The sequence below is a fragment of the Elephas maximus genome, chromosome 25, assembly GCF_024166365.1.
Source record: "Elephas maximus indicus isolate mEleMax1 chromosome 25, mEleMax1 primary haplotype, whole genome shotgun sequence".
Lineage (NCBI taxonomy): Eukaryota > Metazoa > Chordata > Mammalia > Proboscidea > Elephantidae > Elephas > Elephas maximus.
The window spans coordinates 42,155,690-42,176,765 of NC_064843.1; the positions used below are offsets into that span (position 1 = coordinate 42,155,690).

General features: G+C 38.5%; 1 protein-coding gene across 3 annotated transcripts in view; it reads left to right on the plus strand.

Moving 5' to 3' along the window:
- ATRN (attractin) overlaps positions 1-21,076 on the plus strand; it is a 214,129-nt gene that overhangs the window by 129,806 nt on the left and 63,247 nt on the right. For all 3 annotated transcript variants that reach the window (XM_049869254.1, XM_049869251.1, XM_049869253.1), the window contains exons 21-24: positions 1,005-1,057; positions 10,310-10,404; positions 16,214-16,292; positions 18,230-18,387. In XM_049869254.1, coding sequence (XP_049725211.1) covers positions 1,005-1,057; positions 10,310-10,404; positions 16,214-16,292; positions 18,230-18,387 — 385 coding nt within the window. The remainder of the gene's footprint in view (positions 1-1,004; positions 1,058-10,309; positions 10,405-16,213; positions 16,293-18,229; positions 18,388-21,076) is intronic.

Genomic DNA, 21,076 nt, shown 5'->3' on the forward strand with positions numbered 1-21,076 from the left:
TTGTTAGTATAAAATACGAAAGGTAGACAGCAATTCCTAAGAGCCCTAAAGCCCGTGGCTGAAGAAAAGTCTAATCAAAGATTAAATTTAACTTTTGGAACCAGGTTCCTTTAAACAGAAAAATGTGAGTGAGCAAAATTACTCATTCTTAGCCTCTGTGAGGGTACAATAAAGAAATGAGGTGTAGGTCTAAGTGTGAAAGACTTTCTCTTCAAGAGATTGTGGATTTAAACAAATGCTGATCATCACCCTGAATACAAAAGGACAGAATATCCCTATACTATCTTGTCTGGGAAAAGTGTTTAACCAAGCTTTCCCCTCCTTTCCTCAGAGTTAGGTTATGAATGACAGAATTCTAAAATTTCCAAAAACGTTTTCTTTTGTATTTTGCCGAAAGGAGTGCTGATTCATAGCTAAGGTGCCTGTGCTTAAATGGCTTTGTAAGATGGGAGACTGGATTTTGCTCATGTTTAGTATCTATGGGAAAATCAGCAATTCTTTTTGATCAGAACTCATTTTTTTCTCCAGATTAATGAACCCTGATTAAAGGTTTTTTTTAAAAGAAAAAGTGATTCTTGGTATTTAACCTTCTCTTACTGATATTTAAAGAACAGGATCTGTTTAGGGCAGCATAGGAAAAAACTAAGAAATGAATATTTGAAAAATGTTTTAAGTGTACTTTTAGAAGATTATTGAGTTCAGACAGAAGTGAAAATGTGAAATAGGGTCTAGATTTATTGCATTTGCATATATCTCATGTGTTTTGTGGGGCAAATGTTTATCAGTTGTTTTTATATAGTGGGTTGTGTGAACTGCTGAAAAATCTGGGTGGAAAATTAATTCACACACTCATTAATCTGCTTGATCTAAGTAACAGTGAAGAATGTAATTACACTAACTCAAAAACTATAACTTACATAAAAATTTCTGTTTGATTTTTAAATGAGTGTAGATTTTTTTTAAAATAACAAAGAATATAATCTTTGTTGTTTTTACTCCCCTAGATGTGAAGTAGAAAATCGATACCAGGGAAACCCTCTCAAAGGAACATGTTACTGTAAGTGTTTTTATAATTCTTATTTGTATAGAGACAAAACAGTTCAGTAAAATTTACTGTTTCCTTTACCCTGGTTTGAGAATGATACGTGTTATAGGAATATAGCAACCATCCACGGAAGTCCGCAAACTTGATGTGTTCACATTCTAATAACTTTACTATGTGTGTAAACACTATTTTAAGCTGTTTTTTTGGGTTTTTTCATTGTGATATGGTTTATGTTAGTATGTCCATAGCAAATATCACAGGAAAGTAGAAAGGTTTGCATCTCTTGCTCTCCTTGATTATGTAATCTTGGAACTTTATTTGTCATTACCTGGTTGGGGCCACCATATTTCAGAAACTGAATTCTAAAAATGTAGTTGGAGTTATCATTCTTTCTGGAATGATTTGTGTTTACTAATAAATGAAATAGCGAATGATTAATTTACAGTGAATGGTAAATCTGGCAAAGCAACCAAATATGGTTAAGCTTTTTTCCTCCCTGTAGGAGAATCCACATGTTAGGCCAGATTACACTCAAAATGGATCAAAAAATATCACAAAGGAAGTTAGAAAATGTTTTGCACTGAAGAAAACAAAAATGTATCAAAACTTAGAAAATGCAGCTAAAGCAGTACTTAGAAATGGCTTTAGATGCAACTGAAGAGTAAAGACCTGAAGTAAAAATCTAATCTGCATTAAGAAACTAGGGGGAAAATAATGCAAACTAAATCCAAAACAAACAGAAAGAAAGAAATAATAAACATTAGAGCAGAAATCAATAAAATAGAAAAATAATAGAGAAAATCAATGAAACCATAAGTTCTTTGAAAAGATCAGCAGAATTGACTAATTTTTAGTGAGACTAAGCAAGAAAAAAGACAAGACACAAATTAACAAAATCAGAAATGAAGGAAAGGACATCATTACCAACCTTGCAGAGATCATAAAGGGAGTATTATGAACAATTTAATGTCAGCAAATTAGACAACTTAGATTAAATAGTAAAGTTTTTAGCAAGACACAAATTGTCAGAACTGACTCAAGAAAAAAATAGAAAATAGATTGAATTAGCAATTTAAAATCTTCCCACAAAAAAAAAAGCTGATATCCAGATGGTTTCATTGGTGAATTCTACCAAAAATTTAAAGAAGTTATAATACCAATCCTTTACAAATTCATAATAGAAAATAGAGGAAGGAATACTTCCCAATTCATTCTCTGAGTTTAGTATTACGCTGATACGTAAGCCAGACAAAGACATCACAAGAATACTCAATACCAAATTCCTCATGGACCTATACACAAGACTCCTTAATTAAATATTAGTAAATTCAACCCAGCAATATAAAGAATTACACACCACAGCCAAGTGGGATTTATCCGAAGAGCGTAAGGTTTGTTCAACATCAGAAAATCAATTAATGTAATACAGCACAGTAATAAAATAAAGGACAAAAATCATTTGGTTTTCTCAGTAGGTACAGAAAAAGCATTTGGCAAAATCTCATACCCATTCATGGTTAAAAAAAAGAAAAAAGCTCAAATTAAGAATAGGAAAATCCACAGCTAATATTATACTTAATGGTTAAAGACTGAATGCTTTCCGCCAAAGAACAGAAGCAGGGCAAGGGTGTCTGCTCTCTCCACTTCATTTCAGCATTGTACTGGAGGTTCTAGCCAGTACATTCAGGCAAGAAAAAGAAATAAAAAGCATTTAAAGTGGAAAGGGAGAAGAAAAATTGTCATTATTCACAGTGGACTTGATGGTCTATGTAGAAAACCCAGTGGAATTCACAAAAAATGCATACAAGAACAATATTTAAAAATTCAATTGTATTTCTGTGTATTAGCAATGAGCAATCCCAAAATGAACTGCTCCATTGCCCACGGTACTACTAACTTGTTGATAACACACCTTATTGGGCGCCTTTGCTTCCCTGTGTCATTTTGCCACTCCCTGACCAGTGTTTTCTGGGATTATTTTCCAGATAAACTACATGTGTTTGAATTCTTGTTTCAGGTTCCTGCTTTTGGAAAAAACTCAAACTAAGATAATAAGTCAGTAGCATCAAAGTACAGTAGCATCAAAAGAAACAAAATACTCAGGAATAAATTTAACAAAAAAAGTACAAGACTTATATAAAACACTATGGAGAGAAAGTAAAGAAGAGCTAAATAAGTAGACATTTCATGTTCGTAGATTGGAAGACAGCATTATTAGTATTAATGTTAAGATGAAAGCAGTGCAACCTTTATCAAACTCTCAGCAGGCTTTTTTGTAGAAATTGACATGCTGGTCTAAAATTTATATGGAACTACAAACAACCTAGAATTGCAAATACGTTTTTTAAAAAGAACAGATTTGGAAGACTTATATTACCTGACTCTAGAACAAAAAACAAACAAAAAAAACGCATTGCTGTAGAGTTGATTCCAACTCATAGTGACCCTATAGGACAGAGAGTAGAACTGCCCCAGATGGTTTCCAAGGAGTGGCTGATGGATTCGAACTGGTGATCTTTTGGTTAGCAGCCAAACGGTTAACCACTGCACCAACAGGGCTCCTCTAGAACAAAAAGCCCCAGTAATCAAGACAATGTAGTATTGGTACAGAAATAAACATATAGGCTAGTGGGACTGAATTGAGAGTCCAGAAATAAATCCTAACATTTATGGTTAATTGATTTTCAACAAAGGTGCCAAGACAATTCAGTGGGGAGAGGATAATCTTTTCAAGAAATGATGCTGGAATAATTGGAGATCCACCTGTAAAAAATAAATCATCTTAGCCCCTTACCTCACACCATACACAAAAATTATCTCAAAACTCATCATAGACCTAAATGTAAGCACTAAAACTAGAAAACTTCCAGAAGGAAACAGGAGAAAAACTTTGGATAGGGAAAAGAGTTCTTAAATATGGTTCTAAAAGCACCATCCATCAAACGGAAACACAGGTGGCATAGTGGTTAAGTGCCATGGCTGCTAACTAAGAGGTCAGCAGTTCGAATCCACCAGGCGCTCCTTGGAAACTCTATGGGGCAGTTCTACTCTGTTCTATAGGTCGCTATCAGTCGGAATCAACTCAACGGCAGTGGGTGGTTATCAGTGGAAAAGTTGATTAATGGGACTTTATCAACATTAAAAACTTTTGTATTAAAAAAAAAGAATTAAAAAAAATAAAGCCACAGACTAGAGAAAATGCAAATCATATATCTGATAGTTTGTATCCAGAATATATAAAGAACTCTTAATAGCTAGCTGTGCAATTAAAAATGGGCAAAGGTTTGAGTAGACATTTCACCAAAGATGATATACAACTGGCCAGTAAGCTCATTAAAAAATGTTTGACGTGATTAATCATTTGGAATATGCATATTAAAACCACGGTGAGATACACCCACTAGAATGACTATAATCCAAAGCCAGTACCAAGTTTTAGCAAGGAGGCAGAGAAACTGAAACACTCATGCTTTGCTTGTGGGTGTGCGAAATAGTATAGCCACTTTGGAAAACCATTTGGCAGTCTCCCAGGCAATTAAAAGTAAACTTATTATATGACCTAGTAGGTAGAGTCAACAATGGGGTCAAACAGCAGTGATTGTGAGGGTGGCACAGGACCAGGCAGTGTTTTGTTCTGTTGTATGTAGAGTTCGACTCAACAGCACCTAGCAACAACAGGTAGATTTCACTGTAAGTAATCTACCTAGGAAAAATGAAAACATACATCCACACAAAGACATGTATGTAAATCTTCATAGCAGCATTATTCATAATTGCTAAAGACCAGAAACAACCTAAATGTCCATTAACCGGCAAGTAGATAAACGAAATGCAATATATCCATACAATAAAATACTATTAATCATTTAAGAGGAATGAACTTGATAGACGCTACAACATAGATGAGCCTCAAACACATACGACATAAAAGGAGTAGATGCAGCCCATGTGCATGAAATGTCTAGAAAAGGCAATCCTATAAAGATAGAAAGCAGTTAAGTGGTTCCCTGGGTTTGGGGTAGGAATGGTATTTAACTACAAGCAGACATGAGAGAACTTTGTAGGGTGTTGGAAATAGTCTAAACTGGTTTGTGGTAATGGTTGCACAACTTTCTAAATTGACAAGAATTATGGAATTTTATGCTTACGGTGGCATATAAATTATACCTCAATAAAACTTTAAAAATTACTAAAAAAAGTTAACTCAATTTATAAATCAAGAAACTGGTAAGGCAATAATAAAGAGAAGAAAGTAGAAATAAATGAAGTGGGAAAGTACGGGGTAAGGGAATAGATTTAATCAATAAAGCCAAAAACTAGTTACTGAACGACTTGATGAAAAATAGATACATATTTGGGAAGACATTATCTTAGTTGAGTTTCGTCCAAAAGCAAACCATGAAACAAGAATTCAAGCACAGTAGTTTATTTTGGGAGGTGATTCCAGAAAACCATTGTCAGGGAGTGGGAAAATGAAACAGGGACATGAAGGCAGCCAATAAAGGTGTGTTTTCAGCAAGTTACTACTATGGGGGAAACTGGTAGCATAGTGGTTAAGTGCTATGGCTGCTAACCAAAGGGTTGGCAGTTTGAATCCGCCAGGCGCTCCTTGGAAACTCTATGGGGCAGTTCTACTCTGTCCTATAGAGTTGCTATGAGTCAGAATCGACTCGACAGCACTGGGTTTGGTCTGGGTTTTTACTGCTGTGGGTGACTGGGCCTTAATCCTTCTGGGAAACTGTGGGACCTAGTGCAGAAGTACCTCAGAGTTAAACTATCCAAGCAGCGAGGATGCTGGGGTGCCTGAACAACTGACCTCATTCATTTGGTGAGGGCTATTTCTAGGAAGTTAATCCCCCAGCATTTCTGGCCTGCCACACAGGCAAGCACAGTGGACCTTAGCAACCAGAGGACGGTCTCAGGTGAGGAAATATAGGTCCCAGCAGTTGGAAGTTGGGCGACTATACAGTGACATGTTATAGACTGAAGAGCTATGAGCAGGACACTGATGTCTGCTACAGTTCACCCCTGCACTGCTTAGACCCACAATCACCTCACGTTAGGTTCACTCTGTCCTGCCACCAGTCCTTTTAGGTGGTGGTCAGTCACAAGTTCTAAACAAGAGTCACAATAGAAGGGTTAATGGACAAGCTACAGTCTTTGCTACCTCAGGTATTCTTGAGGCTATAATTGTCGTCATCTCACTCCTCTACTATTCATTCTAGACTTCCCTTACCCTTGGAGAAAACTGCTACTGGTCTAGACTTCTTGCTCAATGGAATGGTCCAGACCTCCAGCCTTAAGGAGTCTGAGGTCCTGGTTATTATGCCTTTCTCAGTCCGATTGCTATGATTACTCATGTTTGATTTTCACTGGTCATAAGAGCACCCAGACGTGCCTTAGTGAATCCCCTGAGTTCTAAGCATACTTTTCCCTGCCCCCGTTATATAGCAGTAACTTTACCTCCTCATGATGATCAGCGTGTACCATGTCAGCCCCTGACAGTATAGCAGCAACACTGTCCTTTGCTGCCCTGCTGGCTTGGGGAGTCCACAATGATCAGGTGGCAGCTGTAGCTTTAGACTTAGTTTAAACCTTATAGTATCCCCTGGTAAAAGTATCCCCACGGCAACCAAGACCTCCAGTCCAGCAGAACCTGAAGTTGCAGGGATGGGAAGCACAATTCCCCAAGTAGGTCAATGCAAGTGATGGTGAAAGGGGCCTTCCCTACTCTCAGCCCTTGTTATTCAATCTGCTGGAAATATCGAACCATATCATGGCCATTGGTTCAAAGAACAGTATATATTCCAGGGCAACATCCCAACCTCATAGTATATTTTTCCCAAACTGGTGCCTTTAAGAGGCCGTCATAATGTACTATCAGGCATGCAGCTTCTACATGTAGGAGCTTATGGTAGTATCCTAATTTTTTTTTTTAAGGTCATGTACCCATTGTCACACCTCCTACACCGCAGTGTAGGTCCCTTGGGCCAAGGCGATGTTATGAGAGACTCCATGATGATAAGTCAGATGCTATATGAGCCCTTTAATGGTGGTGTGGGCCAAGGTGCCTGCAAGCAGAAAAGGCAAAAAAAAATGCAAAATTATTCCCGTCAGAAACTCTGAAATGGTAAGATGTGAAGGGATATATGGCTGGAGCACTGACATTGTGTGCTAGGTGGGACAAGGAGAAAAAAAGAAAAAGCAATTCTAAGAATAAAAGAAGGGGCTTACTACAGGCCCAAAGAAGATGAAAAGACTTAGAATAGTCTGTGCCACTTTACATGGAAAAAAAAAACATTTTAGACAGTGTGGCTAATTTTTTTTCTCAGCATAGAGAACCACTAGGTTTCTTCCCTTCCGCACCCCACAAAAGTACTTATAAGTGGCACACCTTTCGTTTTCCTATGTGTACCCATGCCAAGACACACACACACACACGCATGCACGCACGCACTCACGCACGCACACACACAGCTTTCTGGAATCTGAGGCCTCCAAATAGAAGGAGGTAAAGATGAGGCAAGGAGAAGGGTCAGCATTTTGATTTCAAGGGAAAGCAGCACACCATGCGTTTGTGTGAGAATTGCTTGGCTTTCAGGTTGGCACGAACCTTATGTTTCTGTGCCAGGGACCCAGCAATAGTGAGGATAAAGCATCAGTCAGGATGACAGATTTTTCTGTTTTGAATAGCAGAGTTTGCATGGGTCATGGATTATTTCCCTCAGTTCAGTGACCCTGACCTCTTATATTTTCTCTGTGCTTGTTGCTGGGAATTTCAGAAAGCTTGTGCCAAAGTCAGCTCACCCTTTTAAACCTTGGATCTGAGCCCCCATATTTGAAGTGGTATTCTGTGAGCAGAAACCATAACCTTGGAGCAGAATGAGGTTCTGGCACCAGGGGGCATTACCCGAGAGAGTGTAATGGAGGAGCCGGAGTCTGCAAAAACAAATACAAGAACAGGTCAAGAAACCTCAAAAAATCACAGGGAAACGAATGCTAATACACTTCTCTGTTTCACAAGAGCTTGGACTCTGTGGAGCCAGAACCTTGGGTTGAGATGGCGGCCCCACTAGTTTCCCTGATTATAAAATGGACGTAATACTAGTAACTACTGCATAGCATTGTTGTAAGGTCTAAATAAGTTAATCCATGTAAAGTGCTTAGCAGAGTAACTTGTGCCTAATAAGTGGTAGCTAGTCTGATGGAGCCCTGGTGGCACAGTGGTTAAGCAACTGGCTGCTAACAAAAAGGTTGACAGTTTGAATCCACCAGCCGCTCCTACTCTGTCCTATAGGGAGGGTCGCTATGAGGCAGAATCCACTTGATGGCAGTGGATTTGGTTTTGATTTTGTTCTCATTAATAATTTTCTTTTAGTCTTTTGTTTTAAGCATTTTTATAAAGTTTTAATCTTGTTTGTAAGTATATTATTTAATGACTGCCTAATACTTCTTTATAAAAACATCTAATTACCCCTTCCTCAATTTTGAAGTTTAGGTTATTTGCATTTTCCCACTATTATAAGTAATTAAAATGAACATAATTGTGCTTAAATATTTGCATTTGCCATTATTTCCTTGTAGTACTAGAAATTTAACAACTAGTTCAAATTATTATCTAGAAATATTGAAACTAATTTATGGCCTTAAGCAAAGAATTTCTTTCCTAAGAATTAGCACAAGGCTGGCTCCTATGAGGGGAGGTTAAACGTGTCCCAAATGTCTAACTTTTCCAAGCTGCTGTACCACCCCATCATCTCTGACAGCCTTAGTTCTCACGCCTCAGCACTCTCCCTCCGTCTTTGAGTTCTGTGACTTCACTGCAGCGTCTCACAGAATTCATGAGCCATAAAAGGAAATGGCTCACAAGGTTGTAGAGGCTAGCAAGTCCCAAAATCATGGGTCAGGCGTAGACTTCTCCCTGGCCCTCAGTCTCTGCCCAAAGGCGCTCAGCTTTCTCGCTCCGTGGGCCAGGAAGCCCACTGAGCTGTCTCCTGCAGGTCTCTCCTTCTTTGGTGGTGGTGGGCTCTCCTCTCTGCTCTGGAATTGGCTCTCTTTTAAGGCAAAACCTACCAGTCCCCTTGGTGGGCCACAATTATCTTATTTGCACAGGCCGGCTCAGTCACCTGGGTGGGAGTCACAAGACCATGGCTAGAAAGGCCGCACACAAAAGTAATTAATCACACCTCAGGCCTCAGTAATATTGTATAAGTGTGCCCTTCTTATTTTATAACAAAAATTAAGTTCTCACCATTTTATTAAATTGCTAGATAAAATGTGATATATTATTATTTACAGTTTTAGTACTGGTGAATTGAAAACATTTTTATTAGCCTTTTAGTTTTAGCCATGATTTTTTTTTTTTTTTAATGTACAGATACTTAGAAATCATTACCTAAATCCAATTTTTTCCTTTGTGAAATCTTATTCCTTTTAAGATTAAGGTGTCTTCCCTCATCTAGATATCAAATAAGTATTTGCGTATGGTCTTTCCTAATTTTGTTACGGCTTTTTTTTTTTTACACTGTTACTTTGTTGCTTTATAATGTGAAGTTGAGGTGTCAATTAAATTTTTCTTGAAACCATTTGTAGAATAAGTTTTTACACTGATTTGTGATGCCACCTTTGTCATTCATATATTAAGGTCTTATATGATTTGTGGGACAAGGCTATCTGTTTTTCAGGAACATAATGGATTCTTGGACTTTTAGGTATTCAGTATGTTTTACTTTATTGTAACTTACCAAAATGTCTACAATCGGCTTTTAAAAATTAAAGTATACCAACTTTGTCAGCAAGCTCTCTTTCAGGCCGTGTCTTTTAGCTACATCACATTAGTCTTTGAATGCTTTCTTGCTTTCTGGAACAAGACAACCAAAGCACATAGTCCCTGCCCCAGACCTGAATCAGACATTTTTCTGGAACCCTCATTCCTTTTACACCATGAGTTTATGCTTTTGTATCCTTAAGCAACACCTAGCATGTAATAGATGTTCAGTTACTATTTGTAGGTTGAGTTAGGTTGGAGCCTGAAATTTCAGCCAGGGTCATGATCCAAGGTGGGTTCGGTGGGTGAACCCAAATAAAATGGTGCTGCCCACAGACTTGATTTCCTTTGGAAAAACATCCCAGCCCTGGGTAGAGGTGAACCAAAGGGTAGAGGCAGGCTGTTGAATTTATGAGAAACTCAGTCTGTATCTCTTAAGACCTCTTCTGTTTTGTTTTGTATAATTTTTTAAAATGTGCATTTTTCTCTTTCCATAGACACTCTTCTCATTGACTATCAGTTCACCTTTAGCTTGTCCCAGGAAGATGACCGCTATTATACAGCCATCAATTTTGTGGCTACACCTGATGAAGTAAGATTTTAAAAGTCTTCCTATTTTATTTTGAATTTGTATGGATCATTTTCTTGGTCATTATAGATAGAAGTATTGCCTTACCAGTGGTCTCCAGAGTGGAGTACATAAGATAATCTTTAGAGGTGCAGGAAAAAAAACATGTTAGAATCTACTTTGTATCTCCTCTCCATCTAAAAGGCAAGAGCAGTGTCAAGATTTACCAGAATCTGATACACAGCCTGGCATTGACTCCCCACATACTTGCTTTGCCCATCAGCCCGCCATAGCCCTATGAAGGAAAGGAGAAAAAAAACCCCATCGCCACTGAGTTGATTTCGACTCATAGCAACCCTACAGGACAGAGTAGGACTGCCCCTAGAGTTTCCAAGGCTGTAATTTTTACTAAAGCAGACTGCCCCATCTTTCTGCTTCAGAGCAGCTGGTGGATTTGAATTGCCAACCTTTCGGTTAGCAGCCGAGCACTTAAGCACTGTACCAGGAGAGTGAAAGGGGAGCTCCACCATGATAGGGGCAGATGGTGGAGCCTGAATTTACTCTCAGAACATACCGGAGGCTTGAAAAGCACCCCACCAAGAAACTGAAGATTGAAATTAATGCCAGTAATACACTCACAAGCAAGCAATGAAGGAGGACATTTCTGCTCCTAGAATGAGTTAGTCATCCCCCATTATGAGGTAAAATCAGTGAAGATATAGCTGAGTTCAACAGAAAGTGGGCCAGAAATAATTGAAATCATTAAGAACACTAAGTAATAGAACAAAGTCCACATTGTGGGATGCTTACTAAGTGAAAATAAGATTTGTTTTCTATTCTATTTCAATAATAAAATTAAGAAAAGATGAAAAAATTAAGCAACGATGTACTAGAGAAGACGCAAGAGTGAATGATATTTAAAAAAAAATAATTATATGAAAATATTTTTATGGAAAAACTGTTCAGTGTATTATTTGATTGAATGTGTTGGCTGAAATTTTTCTTAAGAAGGGATTTCAGAATAGTGTTTCAGCTAAAGTACCATGACATTTATTCACTACCTCATAAGCAAGTGGTTGAAGCACTCAAAGTCTTTCAGGATTTGTGGTTAATTTTATTTAAAAAAAAAAATAAGTAAACATAATCTTTATAATACTTCTTAGTGAGATGGGACATAACCATGAAAATCTTTGGACCTCTCTCGAGTTCGCTGTTACCTTAACAGGATACTTAACAAGAGTTATCCAATATGTGTGCCCTGTCTTTTACAAAGCAACAAGGATTTCAAGTTCAATCATCCTTTTTGTAAAAGAAATAGTTGTTAGTAGTGTGCTACCAGCAAATAATGAAAGTAAATACATGAACACTTGAGCTGTCCTTTCAAGGTGGAGGTGATATTTTATCAATAAGTGAGAGACTACCTGCTTTGTAAGAGAAATTGTGGTTTGGAGATCACATTTTGAAAATGACTGTTTGGAAATGTCCTTTTTGTGATTTTATGCTATAAAAATTATCATAACATGACCCTTAAAAATTCTAACTTTCCTAAATGTTCTACATTCTACTTTGGGGAGTAGTGTCTAGGGTCTCAAAAGCATGTGAGCGCCCATCTAACATACTCCACTGGTCTCACCCTATCTGGAGCAAGGGAGAATGGAGAAAACCAAAGACACAAGGGAAAGATTAGTCCAAAGGACTAATGGACCACAAATACCACAGCCTCCACCAGACTGAGTCCAACACAACTAGATGGTGCCCAGCTGCCACCACTGACTGCTCTGACAGGGATCACAATAGAGGGTCCCAGACAGAGCTGGAGAAAAATGTAGAACAAAACTCTAACTCACAAAATAAAGACCAGATTTACTAGCCTGACAGAGACTGAAGAAACCCCAAGAATACGACCTCCAAACACCCTTATAGCTCAGTAATGAAGTCATTCCTGTGGTTCACCCTTCAGTCAAAGATTAGACGGGCCCATAAACAAAACAAGACTAAAGGGACACACCAGCCCATGGGCAAGGACTAGAAGGCAGAACGGGACAGGAAAGCTGGTAATAGGAAACCCAAGGTCGAGAAGGGGAGAGTGTTGACATGTTGTGGGGTTGGTAACCAGTGTCACAAAACAAAATGTGTACTGATTGTTTAATGAGAAGGTAGTTTGTTCTGTAAACCTTCATCTAAAGTACAAAAAAAAAAAAATCCTAACTTTCCAATCTGTTTTAAGATCTTCCAAAATAAAGGATTTCAGCAAGATTGAATTCATTTGTAAAATATAAAAATGCAATATTTGATTAGTTTGCAAAAATAATTGTCTGACCTCAAGAGAGAGATTTACTAGCCAAATTTCAGTGAAACTTAAAAATTATAATTTACCCAGCATAGTACACTTCTTCTGTTTGGCTCAACAGGTTTCTTAGAGATACATTTTTCACTCATTAAATTAGACGAGCCCTTCAAATTCCTGTATCTTTAAGTGGTAAATAAGGTTTTCAAAGCTAATAAAACATAAGCAGTCATATTTCTTTTGAAATAATGTTTTTAGTGAGAGAAAAATGTTTTTTGAATCATGAGTGGATACATTCAAATTATTTTTTAAATTTAGTTTATTTCAGCTTTTTTTTTTTTTTTTTTAACCATTTTCCATTTGGGGGAAATTTTACACTGTATACATAACCTATGAGTTCAGAAGTACATGGCTTTAAATTATAAAAATTATAAGTAAATATAAATTGGGGCACTTCGTCAAGTGTTTTACTGAGTTCTACAGATGTTTGGGAACAACTGCCCAGAGGATCCCTGAGAGACTGATCCCCTTAACACAGGTCAGAGGATGTATATTTTTTTATGCTCTGATGAGGGTCTTGTTGTTGTTGAGAATATACACAACAGAACATATACCAGTTCAGCAGTTTCTACATGTACAATTCAGTGACATTGATTACCTTCTTCGAGCTGTGCCACCATCCTCACCCTCCCTTTCTGAGTTGTTCCTCCCTCATTAACGTAAACTCATTGCCCCCTAAAGTTCCTATTTAATCTTTGGAGTTGCTTTCATCAGTTTGACCCCACCCTTATGGATAGTTCTTAAAAGAGCATAATGCTCAAGGCAGACATTAAGCTAAACTACTGTTTGGTTTTAAGAAGACTTCCGGGGATATTTTTGGTTTAAGGTTTAAAGATTATTTCAGGTCAGTAGTTCCAGGGATTCATCCAGCCTTAATGGCTCCAGAAAGTCTGGATTCCATGAAAATTTGAAATTCTGTTTGCATTTTACCCCTTTTGATTAGGATTCTTCTATAGAATCCTTGATCAAAATGTTCAGTAATGGTAGTCTGACACCATCCAGTTCTTCTGGTCTCATGGGAAAGGTTCATGGAGGCTATTAGCCACCCATCCCATATCGCCATCCTCTTCCTGACTCTCGTTTCTCCAGCCCAGTAGAGACCAATTGTGCCTTGGATGGCTGCTCACAAGCTTTTAAGATCCCAAGCACTGCACAATGAACTAGGAGTTAGAACAGAAGCACTAAACACTGTATTAGACCAGTTAACTGGGATGTGCCATGAAACCGTAATCCTAAACCTCCAAACCAAGGAACCAAATCCCAGGAGATGTTTGATTGCACATAAGCAGCCTCAGCAGCTTCTCTTTTTTTTTTTTTTGGTCACTGTTGTAAATATATCACACAACTTTTGCCAATTCAACTTTTTACAGGTGTACGACTTACTGACAGCAATTAAAATAATTGGCTGTGCAACCCTACTCTTAATCATTGCAGTTTTTCCATCACCATAAACAAAAACTCAGTACTCCATAAGCAATAACTTCCTCTTCCTCTCTCCTTCTTACCCCTAGTAACCACTAATAAACTTTGGCCTCTGTACATTTGCCTTTTCTTATGTGATTATGTAAGTAAGGTCATATAGTCTTTGTCCTTTCATAATTGATTTATTTTACTCAGCATGTCTTAAGGTCTCATCCGTATTTATAGCATGGACCAAAACTTCATTTCTCTTGCTGACTGAGGAGTATTCGATTTTATGTGTGTACCACATTTTGTTTATCCATTCATCTGCTGATGGGCATTTAGGTTGTTTCTACCTTTTGGCTATTGTGAGTAGTGCTGCAGTAAACATTGGTATACAAGTCTCTTTTTGAGTCTCTGCTTTCAAGTCTTTTTAGTATATACCTAGAGGTGAATTCCTGGTTCATATGGTAGTTATATTTTTTAGTTTTTTGAGGAACTGCCACATTGTTTACCTCAATGACTATATCATTTTGCATTCCTACCAGCAATAGATAAAGATTTCAGTTTCCGCACACCCTCCCCAGTGTTTGTTTTCTTTTTTTTAATCTTAGCCATCTGTTTTAGTTATCTAGTGCTACTACAATAGAAATACCACAAATACGTGGCTTTAACAGAAGTTTATTTTCTCACAGGAGGCTAAAATTCCAAATTCAGGGCACTGGTTCTAGGGCAGGGCTTTCTCTCTGTTGGCTCTGGGGGAAGGTCCTTATCGCTTGGCTCTTTGGTGGTCTTCATGTGTAACAGCATGTATCCTCTCCCATCTCTTTTGCTCGCTTGCTTGTTTAACCTCTTTTATATCTCAAAAGAGATTGAAAAAATACCCTATACTAATTCTGCCTCATTAATATAACAAAGACAACACATTCTCAAATTGGATTATTATACAGGCATGCATAGAGGTTAGGATTTACAAACACATTTCAGGGGGGAACAATTCAATCCATAATGCCATTCTAACCCTCCCCCCCAAGAAAAAAAATTGTTGTCACTATCCTAATGGTAGTGTAATGGTATCTCATTGTGGCTTTGATTTGCATCTCTCTGATGGCTAATGACGCTGAAAATCTTTTCATGTGTTTGGTGGCCATTTGATTGTCTTCTTTGGTGAAATGTCTGTTCAAGTTCTTTGCCCATTTTGTGATTGGGTTGTCTTTTTGTTGTTAAGTTGTCGAAGTTTTATATATACATTTTGATTATTAGATTTTTGTCAGATATATGGTTTCCGAAGATATTTTCCCAGTCGTTAGCTTGTCTTCACTTTTTTGGTAGTCTTTTGATGAACAAGTCTTTAATTTTTATGAGGTCCCTTTTATTTAATCTTTTGTTTGTGCTTTTGTTTTATATTAGATAATCCACTGTTAAAAGCTAGTTCTGCCAGCATTGTCCCTGCATTTTCTTCTAAGAATTTTAAGGTTTTAGTTTGCACATATAGGTCCTTAATCCATTTTGAATTTGTTTTGTGTATGGTGTAAGTAATGGATCCTGTTTCATTTTTCTGAATGTAGAAATCCAATTTTCTTAGCACCGTTTATTGAAGAGACTCTTTTTTCCCCATCGAATGGACTTAGCACCCTTGTCAAAAATCAATTGACCATAGATGTGCTGAGAGTCTTTTTAAAAGCTGCCTTTTCATGGACTTAGGCATTTGATGGGAACCCTGGTGGCATGGTGGTTAAGTGCTATGGCTGCTAACCAAAAGGTCGGCAGTTCAAATGCACCAGGCACTCCTTAGAAACTATGGGGCAGTTCTACTCTGTCCTGTAGGGTCACTATGAGGTGGACTCGTTAAATTTCATATATTTTTTAATGGGAGGGAAAATAAATTTTGTTTGGTGTATATTCCTTGTATTAAGGAAAACTGATTGGGAATTTTACTAGCTTTTGTAAGTATAAGTTTCTCTTAAGATATTGTAATGTATTATTTATTCTGTAATTAAAGAAGTTGAGAGTAGCAAAGTTTGTTTTATTTTAAATCTAGAAACTGTTATGATTAATTTTCTAATTATTTGCATCTCTCATTAGCAAAACAGGGATTTGGACATGTTTATCAATGCCTCCAAAAACTTCAACCTCAACATCACCTGGGCTGCCAGCTTCTCAGGTAAAGATACACCTAGATAAGACCCTCCAGGTGGAAGTCATAGATTGAGAAATATGATACAGGAGTTGAGAAAGGGCGCTCTGGAGATAGGGAGATGAGTTTGAAAGCCACCTTTGCCATTTATTAGCTATGAGACCTTGAGCTAGTGTCTACACCCCTCTCTAGACCTCAGGATTATTTGTCTGTAAAAGTGAGGATAACGGTACTGCCTCCTAGAATTGTAATATAGATTCAGTTAGGTTATATGTGATGGCGTAGTGGCTAAGAGCTCGACTGCTTAACCAAAGGGTTGGCAGTTTGAATCCACCAGCTGCTCCTTAGAAACCCTATGAGGCAGTTCTGCTCCGTCCTATAGGGCTGCTCCGAGTTGGAATCAACTTGACAGCAGCAAGTTTGTTTTTTTTGGTTACACATGTCAAAGCCTCCTGTGGTATCAGGCCCAGTGCAAAGTTTTCTACCCTACCTGACTACCACCACTAATACTGGTGCTACAGGCCCTGCTCTCCTGCTACCGCCATCATCCACATCCATGCTTCAGAAGGGAAACGTCCAATGAGTCTTAGTTTCAAGAAATGGAAACATTTTAAATAGAATGAGATTTTCCTAACTATAGAGAAATACACTTTGGGAATTATATCAAGCTCTAAGAGCACAGCTTTTGCTGTCTTGTTTATCTCACTATGATTCAAGAAGATCTGCTGGGCAGAAAACCTACTGAAGAAATAAAGGATGGCCCTTATGTAGTGGTTAAAAACATAGCTGGACAGTTAGATAGACATGAGTTTGAATTCTACGTGTTTACTAACTTGCACAGTGCTACTGGGCAAGTTAATTTAACCTTTCTGAGCCAATTGCCTTGCATGTGAAATGGGATAATGAAGACACCTCTCCATGGAGAGTGTTGTGAGGATTAAATGAGGGAATAAATCGAGTGCCCAGTGTAGCCCTTGACACATGGTGAATTCTCACCAAATAGTAACTGTGTTATCATCATCATTACTATTACTGTGTTAGGACATTATTACTATTATGTTTTCTGGTCAAAACACATATCCTTTAGACTGATGCAAAATAAGGATATCACCTTTGTCTGCAGTTCATCACCTTATATTTGTCATGTCTTAAAAGACTGTGTAGAATTTGGAAAATGTTCTGATACTTGAATTGAGGAGAGAGACCTTTAGGAAAAACTCTGACTTGTCAGAGCATATGTTTGGAGAAGGGCAGCATCTCTGAGCATGTGAACAATTTGCAATGACTGTCTCAATGAGCATGTGACAACAGAGGATTTAACTCAGACTTGGGGGAAAAGTCCATTTTATGAATCTTTATAGACACTGGAATTCCTGACTGAGGGAGAATATGGAATGTTAAAGGACTGTTTGGGAATGGGATGGGGTTATACCAAGTTAAAAAAAAAAAAAAAAAGTTAATGGGACTTAAATACTGTAGCTGGTAGGTAAAGGGAGGGCTGAGTGGCCCCTCAAGCCCCTGATTCTCCACTGCTGTTGAGACTTGAGGCCACTGCTAGTTAGGAAATGAGGGGTGGGTTGGTGTCCCTGGTACAGAGGTCTGGAGTACTACCAAGTAGGGATAAATTGAAAAGAAATTGAAGTGTTGTGGGAAGGTTTAATGCAATTGCTTGTTTAATGGGATTCTAGTGGTATCTCTGTTTTCATGGCCACATGTGGCCTGTTTCAGTGTCGGGGAGTTGTAGGAGTTCCTAGCAGAACAACTCTGGTCGGGAGAGCAGCTTATGTATCAGCCTGCCCAGCTTCAAATCCCCACTCCAGTACTTGCTGGCTGTGTGGCCTGAGGCAAGTTATTTCATATCTCTGAACCTTGGTTTCCTAATTTGTAAATGAGGATAACAGAAGGGTTGTGATTCTGTCCAAAAAAAAAAAATCTCTTCTATTTCATTCTTTTCTTCCCAACAGCTGGAACCCAGGCTGGAGAAGAAATGCCTGTTGTTTCAAAAACCAACATTAAGGAGTACAAAGATAGCTTCTCTAATGAGAAGTTTGATTTTCGCAACCACCCAAACATTACTTTCTTTGTTTATGTCAGTAATTTCACCTGGCCCATCAAAATTCAGGTAAGAAGTACTTTTCAGCCCCACATCTACAAAGATGGTGAAAATCTTTAGTAAAGACTAAATTCTCTAATTTGGAACTTGTGGTAAATGAGATCTACAATGTTGCTTTGCCTTTTTAATATCCATGCCAGTGGAGTACAACTAAGCACCTGAGTACCATAAAGAACATTGCAGTGGGGATGGCTTAAATCACTTATGAAGGAAACCTGTATGCCCTTTTGAAAGCAAGTTGGCTATAACAAATTTAATCATTACAGATGTTTTGATTTCTTCATCTGCCATGTAAAAGCCTGTAGGGCTACACAAAAGATCAAGGTAGGTGTAAATGAAACAAGCACACATATAACCAGTATAAGCCTGAGTGTGGAAAGTGCCGCATGAAAAGGTCCCCAAAAATGCTATCAGAGTTTAAAGGAAGGTCGAATGGAGTATAGTAGGAAGCAGTGTCAGAGTGTTTAAGAGCACAGGCCCTGCAGTTGGACAGACCTGAGTGTGAATCCTGGCTCCTGTACTCTTAATTGAGTAGCCTCTGCATGTCTCTGATTTTTTTGTGCATGTGATCCTTCATTTTGGGTGAATGTGGATTCAGGAATGGGTGGGCTTTCAGGGACTGTTTTACTTGTAGGCATAGATGCATGGTCACTGGGCTGAGACTGTTGGTGTTTGGTCAGCTTTTAGGAGCACGATTAACTGAAGCAAGTCATCACTGATAATTAGCATGGGTTTGAAACCCAGTTCTGGTGGTTATGTGTTCATGCCTTAGGACTGTGACCAAAAAACGGCCAGTGCTTTCCTTTCTGGAATGTGGAGGGGCCAGGAAGCATGTTTGTTTTGTTTTTTTCTCACCACCTTCTCTCCTTGTCTGGTCTAGATAGTGTCCAAGTCTGTTCACCCTCCGATCTGCTTCTCCCTTTGCTGCTGCACAGTCTGTGCTTCTCCCTCAGCCAGTCAGCTCACAAGCATTGACCATACTCCCTTTTTCTGTTTTCCTCTATCGGTTCATCTGTCAGCTCACAGTAGTCTGGCTTCTTTCTGCACCACACCCTGAAACTGCCCTGTCACAGTGGCCTCCAATGACGCCCCAGATGCCAAGTACAGGGGGATTCTTCAGTCTCCGTCTCTTCTCCACGTTGCAGGATTTGAATCACTGTCTGTCTTGCTTTCCCAGGCCCTTCTTTTGCTGATTTTTCAGCCAGGCTTCTCAGGGACTCCTCTTACTTAAACGTTGATGTTGTCTAGGACTCAGGCCCTGGTCCTCTTCTGAAGTCTTCAGTCCACTCAACTTCCTCAGGTAGTTCCATCGCATTGGTAGGACTTGTGGTACTACTTCTATGCTGATGATCTGAGTGCCGTGTCGCCAGCCCAGCTTTCACTTGAGCTCCAGACCTCTTTCTTGGTTGCTGCCTAGACATCTCGGCCCAGACACTTCACAAGCTCCTCGTACTGAGCACACTCCTATGCTGTGCCTCCATTTAGCCTGTTGCACAAGCCAGGAGCCTGGAAATAACTTGTATTTCTAGGATCAGCCTAACTAGGGCATGATGTATTTTTTTCTTACTTTTTCATTCTTGGGTTCAGTTTGCTAGTATTATCATTAAAATTTTATATCTATTCCATGAGTGAGAATGTCTGATAATTTTCCTTGCCTATACTGTTCTTGTTATGGCTTTATATCAAGGTTAAACCATTAATAAGTTAAGGAGTTTCCTCTCTTTCTCTTCTCTGAAAGAGATGATGTAAGGTTAGAATTACCTGAACCTCGAATGCTTAGTAGAATTCTCCTGAAAAATCATCTGATTCTGGGTGTTTTACCTACTGGTTCAATTCTTTAATAGTCATAGCGTATTTTGTATTTTCTCTTTCTATTTGAGTCACTCTTGATAATTCTTTCTAGATATTAGTTTTATCTCATATTTTCAAACATATTGACATAAAGTTTTTTGCAGTATCCTATATTTGCAACATGTGTTTAACCCTTCTCCATCCTTAATATTTTTGTGTTTTTTCTTTAGTAATCTTACTTGAGTCTGTGGTTTGTCTTTTCAAAGAAGAAACGTTTATCCTTGTTGAGCTTCTCTACTTGTTGTTTGCTTGTTTTATGTTAGGTTAATTTTTACTCTTACCTTTATTACTTCTTTCCCTCTTTTTTTTCCGGGGCGGCGGGGGGGCGGGGCATTTATTTTGGCTTTTTTTTTTTTCCTCTGACTCCTTAAGTACTTAGCTCATTAATTTTGAGAGTTTTTTTTTTTTTAATGTAAGGCAGGAACTTCCAATTCCAGCCAAGGTAGAGTAACCCCATTTTCCCCAAATCTTTCCTCCTACACCTAAAAAAGCCTGGACATAACACAACAGAGGAAGACTGGAAGATGGAAAGAAAAAAGTGGACTTCTGGGGACTTCAAGACTTGAGGAATAACAGCAGCGAGTTCTCTGGTTTACTTTTTGCCTTTTATATATCCTGGATGGGGTGCCAGAGAAGCCAACAACCTAGAACTGCCAACAGGCACAACCAAAAAAAGAAGCTTCAAGGAAAGCTCACTCCCCTAGCCATTTTTGGCCTCTACTGATTCCTTATTTTTATACCAGCTGAGGTAGATTTTAAAAGATGTTTGTCGTATTTTATCCAGTATTCTAGTTGTTTTCTTCAGGAGGGATTCCAGGGTAGCTAGTCTGCCATACTGCCTGACACC